Below are 5,425 nucleotides of genomic sequence, written 5' to 3'. Positions count from 1 at the left end.
CCAGGTCTTTTACAGAAATAAAACCCCAAAACAAAACCCAATAAACCCCCAAGTCCCCTGGTGACAACCATCAAAAAGATGTTGAGACTCTAGAAAGAGTACAGAGAAGAGCAACAAAGATGATTAGGGGACTGGAGGCTAAAGCATATAAGGAACGGTTGCTGGAATTGGGTCTGCCTAGTTTAATGAAGAGAAGGACAAGGGGGGACAGGATAGCAGAGTTGCAGTATCTCAGGGGCTGCCCCAAAGAAGAGGGAGTCAAGCTATTCTCCAAAGCGCCTGAAGGCAGGACAAGAAGCAACGGATGGAAACTAACCAAAGAGAGAAGCAACCTAGAACTAAGGAGAAACTTCCTGACAGTTAGAACAATTAACCAATGGAACAACCTGCCTCCAGAAGCGGTGAATGCTCCAACACTGGAAGTTTTTAAGAAGAGACTGGACAGCCATTTGTCTGAAATGGTATAGGGTTTCCTGCCTGAGCAGGGGGTTGGACTAGATGACCTCCAAGGCCCCTTCCAACTTTATCATCATCATCATCACCATCATCATCATCATCATCATCATCATCATCATCATCATTATTAACCAGCCACTTGATTGGCTCCCCATCACCCTGGGGTCCAAAACTATGCCTTCAGGGCCTTTTGAAAGAGTATCATGTTGAAGACCAGTCTTATCTCCACAGAGATGATGGTCCATAGGAAGGGGGCCGCCATGGAGAAGGCCCTTCTTCTTGGGCCCACTAGATGGACCTCCTTAAGAGAGGGGACCCCTAACATACACTGCCTCTCCCCTCTCTGGTGTGTTGAGTAGATGTAACTGGGAAAAGTCCTTCAAACAACCTGGTCCCAAGCCATGATTTCTTGCTTTCCTGCGAGTCATTCACACTTACAGAGTGTGGGAGCATCAACCTAAGGCCCAGGTCTACCCTTCGTGTTGATTGGGGAGGCCTCTGTCCAGGCAGAGGAGGTGCCTGGTAACACCATATCCAGGGAAGTGGAGGTCTCCTCGGCCTGTGGTACATGTCAATCTTAGAAGATCTCTAAGCTTGCTTTTTGGACCGAGACAGGGCTTCATCAGTCATTTCTTTGAAGGAAGGCCATCTGCAGGTAGCCAATGGTTAGGCTTTCTTTGTGATAGCCCCCTTCAATGGAACAACCCTAATTTCCAGATACCTAGACCTCCACCATCTTATAGGGCTTCCAAAGAGTTGTAAAGATGAGGCTCCACAAGAATACCTTTTGGGATGTGGTAGTTTAGCCTCTCTCCATAAATGGGAGGTGAGAGAGGAAAGAAGAGTCTGAGAGGGAAGGGCGGGAATTTATAAGACTTGGAGGGGTCCCTGGTGCTCCCTCAGCTTGGTTGTTTTCCTGCAGACGTTTCTAGCTCTGATGACGTTACCTAGTTTGGCTAATGAAACACTGCGAGCTCAGAGAGCACCAAGGATCCCTCCTTCCAACCCTGAGCTACAAATATCCTCCTTTATTGATGAGACTTTGAGGCAGTATCTTTGACAGGCCTGTCGTGCTGTTTCAGATGACTTTATTGGAAGGCAGCATTTCCGTGGACGGGACCTTTGCTTATGTGGCCCAGCAGGCCTGGATTCTCAACGCCACGCTGAGAGACAACATCCTTTTCGGAAAGGAGTTTGAAGAAGAAAGGTTGGTTTTGCTGGAGTTTCGTGAACTTTTCTCTTGTGATGCAGGTGGGGAAAGGCTGCTGGGTGGAGGTTGGTCCTAAACTGCCTTGCAGCCATTTTGGACCGATAGTTTATGTCCAGGAACAAGATGGTGATTTCCTATCTCAGCCTCCCTTACTGTGAGCGTCCTGCTTTTAATCTTCACTGGCTGCACTGAAATAAAACATTGGACCAGGCCTTGTGTAACAAAAAGCCATGATTTAGTACCGTGTTTCCCCGAAAGTAAGGCCTACACCAACAATAAGCCCTACCTTGATTTTTGGGGAGTGGGCCTAATATAAGTCCTATCCCAAAAATAAGCCCCGTACCCACTTGTAGCCAGGCCTCTCCTTGCCGGCCCACTTCTTCTTCTGAGGCCTCTTCTGTAGCCAGGCCTGCGTTTCCCAGACACAGGGCTTTCCGGAAGGCCTGTGCAGCCAAATAGCTCAGTTCTGCAAGAGCTCAGCAGCCGAGCACCAAGCTATGGATTGAATCCATAGCCCGGTACTCGGCTGCTTAGGCCTTCCGGAAAGGCCCGACTGCAAAATGCAGGCCCGAATGCAGCTGTAGAACTTCAGCCCCAGAAGAAGTGGACCGGCTGGGTGGCGCTGTCGGTGCTGGAGGTGAGGTAAGGCCTACCTCGAAAATAAGACCTGGTGCCTCTTTTGGAGGCAAAAAATAAAATAAAAAAATAAGACCCGGTCTTATTTTCGGGGAAACACGGTATTAAGTACACAAGACTGTGGGGCGTGATGGCTCAGTGGATAAAAACACTGAGCTTATCAGCTGGAAAGCTGAAGCCCAGGTTTGAGGCCTGAGTGCCACATGACAGGGTGAGCTCCTGTTGCCCCAGCTCCTGCCAACCTAGCAGTTCAAAAGCATGCAAATGTGGGTAGATAAATAGGTACCACTTTGGTAAGAAGGTAACAGCCTTCCGTGCACCTGGTCGTGCCAGCCACGTGACCATGGAAGTGTCTTCAGACAACACTGGCTCCCTCGACTAAGAAATAGAGATGAGCAGCACCCCTTAAAATTGGACTTGACAGGACAGGGGAACTCTTTACCTTTACATGAGACTTGGTGAGCCTGAACTAAGCAGTGGAGCCACGTATCGTCTGTTCTTCCCAACTGGGAGAAAGTCTTTAAACCCCGATGTTCCCGAATTCCTGGCTTATTAATTCACTGCATCACAGATATTGTGGTTTATAGCCAAACTGCAGTTGCTTACTAAGCCAGAACCACAAAATGGAGAGTGCTTTTCAAACATTATGTTTGGGGCACAGATAAGAACTGTGGTAAGAATCAGTGAGAATTAATGCGGTGTTGAGTTGAAGGTATTGGATTAGGAGCAAGGAGACTGAGGGTAAAGTGAAACCCCTAACTGTGAGGCAGTCATTCTCTCTCAGCCCAGCCTACCTTGAGGAATTGTGCTGTGTTTAATAGAAGCCCCTAATAAATAAAAACAGTAAATATTAAATTAGAATCTAATGAGAAAAGAATTTGGTGTAATAGTTAAGACAGGGGTCTTCAAACTTGGCCCTTTTATGACTTGTGGACTTCAACTCCCAGAATTCCTCAGCCAGCCTCCATTTTGTTTGTTAGATTTAAGACAGGGGTCTTCAAACTTGGCCCTTTTATGACTTGTGGACTTCAACTCCCAGAATTCCTCAGCCAGGCACGCTGAGGGGAAAGGGAGAGGTTTCCAAGCTGAGCCATGCTGGCTGAGGAATTCTGGGAGTTGAAGTCCACAAGTCATAAAAGGGCCAAGTTTGAAAACCCCTGAGTTAAGGCAACAGGCTAGAAATCATGAGACTGTGAGTTGGGTGAGGCCTGTTTTGGGTGACCTTGGGCCAATACCTCTCTCTCAGCCTAGAAAGAAGCGCAAGGGCAAAGTCCTTGGAAAAGTTTTGTTGAGAGAAACTGCAGAGAGCTGTCCAGGCAGTCACCAGGAGATGACACTAACTTGAACACACACATGCAGATTAAAAAAAAAATCAGAGCTAAATTTGGCAGGACTTTTCCTCCCTAGCCAGTTAAGAGGATGGAGAAATACATTTATACAAAATTATAACATAGCATTATGTAAGGGCCAGCCTGATAATGACATCATTCAAAACGCAACTGATGTTACAAGTCAGTTTTGAGCCAATCACTGTCTTTGTTGCCCATTGTGGTGCTCACCAGGCACATAACTATTTCAAAGCAATTAGTTAATTGGACTAACAGTCACAATTCTACCTGGGGCAAAACCAGATAAATTTCTAAATGTCCCAGTGGGGCAGATGTGTCTGAGATACATTTTCTAAATCTGTCTTTCACTCTTTAAACAGGCCCTGGGGAAATGCTATAGGGGCGGAATTAGTCCCATTTAACTTGGAAATGGTCTCTTTACTGCTTTTTAAAAATATGTATATTCATCTATACATATATGTATATATATATATATAGGTACAATATGGTGTTGAGTGATTGCTGTCTCCGACCTGATCTGGCTATCCTGCCAAACGGGGATCTGACTGAGGTAAGAATCTTGCTTGACTGAGGTAAAATCTTGCTTGACTGAGGTAAAAATCTTGCTTGACTGAGGTAAGAATCTTGCTTGACTGAGGTAAGAGTCTTGCTTGACTGAGGTAAGAATCTTGCTGAGGTAAGAATCTCGCTTGCTTCCCTTACCCATGTGTAGAGGGAAAATGTGTGACATGCTTAGGGGTTGATAAACAGCTTTTCATGTGAATTTCATTACATCCTTAACTACTTAATATGTCATCAGACTAAAATATGAGACCTGTTTACCTTGCTATGTCATTAATGGTTTCAAGGGTTAACGTCAGGCAAGAAAGACCAGATCTACATGTGTGAAGGTCCAATTAAACTAATTTATAGATAATCATGCCTGTGCACAGAAATATTCTCAACTTATGGTCAGCACCTGCTTGGAGTCAAATAAGAGTCAAGGGAATTCAAGGGAAGTTAGACTTAATTTGTTTGTGGCTACGCAGGGATTCTAGGCTGATCCCTCTTTTAACTCCACCTCCAATTTCTGCCACTCCTTCTTTTACAGTTATTTCACAAAATAATAATTAGGGCACGTCCTGTTGTACTTTGAGGAGAGAGTTCTCAAAACAGGTGCTTTGCCAGCCTGCTTTGTGATGGGGATGGGCAGTTTCAAATTTTTTAAATAAATTATGTTCCTGGTGGTACAAAAAGGTAGATACCTTAAGTGAGGGGTGAGTTTAATAAGGCATTTATTGCTAAGGAAAGATTATTTTCATGGAAAGAGCAGGTTCTGTCTGTTGTTTCAAGTTAAATTCAATTGATGGAAATATTATAAAATGCTTTTGGAGTGGCAGCACCCAAACTGTACAATTTCCTCCCAAAGAAGCAAGGGCCAACTCCATCTTTGGAAGTTTTAGGTAATAAAAAACATTCCTGCTTTAAATGTGTTTGAAACCTTTATTTGACTCCTTTTTGCTTTTTAGAAGGATGGTTTCCATTTCATTTCTAATTTCTTAGGGTCAGAAAGTGGTTGAAAAGACCCCCCCAATTGATACAGCACGGAAACGGCATTGGTCACGTTGGTAAATGATCTCTGGAGGGCCCGGGACAGGGGTTATTCCTCTGTCCTTGTTCTTTTGGACCTCTCGGCGGCTTTTGATACCGTAGACCACGGCATCATGCTGCGACGGTTGAGTGGGTTGGGAGTGGGAGGCACTGTTATGCGGTGGTTCTCCTCCTTCCTCACCGA

At 45.2% G+C, this 5,425-nt stretch overlaps 1 protein-coding gene across 1 annotated transcript in view; it reads left to right on the top strand.

Moving 5' to 3' along the window:
* Positions 1-5,425, top strand: part of LOC107300378 (multidrug resistance-associated protein 5-like) — a 40,298-nt gene that overhangs the window by 4,483 nt on the left and 30,390 nt on the right. The window contains exons 2-3 of the mRNA XM_015829713.1: positions 1,504-1,663; positions 4,129-4,201. Coding sequence (XP_015685199.1) covers positions 1,504-1,663; positions 4,129-4,201 — 233 coding nt within the window. The remainder of the gene's footprint in view (positions 1-1,503; positions 1,664-4,128; positions 4,202-5,425) is intronic.

Source organism: Protobothrops mucrosquamatus, unplaced genomic scaffold, assembly GCF_001527695.2.
Source record: "Protobothrops mucrosquamatus isolate PMUCROS unplaced genomic scaffold, P.Mucros_1.0 scaffold6838, whole genome shotgun sequence".
Taxonomy (NCBI): Eukaryota; Metazoa; Chordata; class Lepidosauria; order Squamata; family Viperidae; genus Protobothrops; species Protobothrops mucrosquamatus.
The sequence above is the reverse complement of the archived record's forward strand: the minus strand, read 5'-3'. Positions and strand labels throughout refer to the sequence as shown.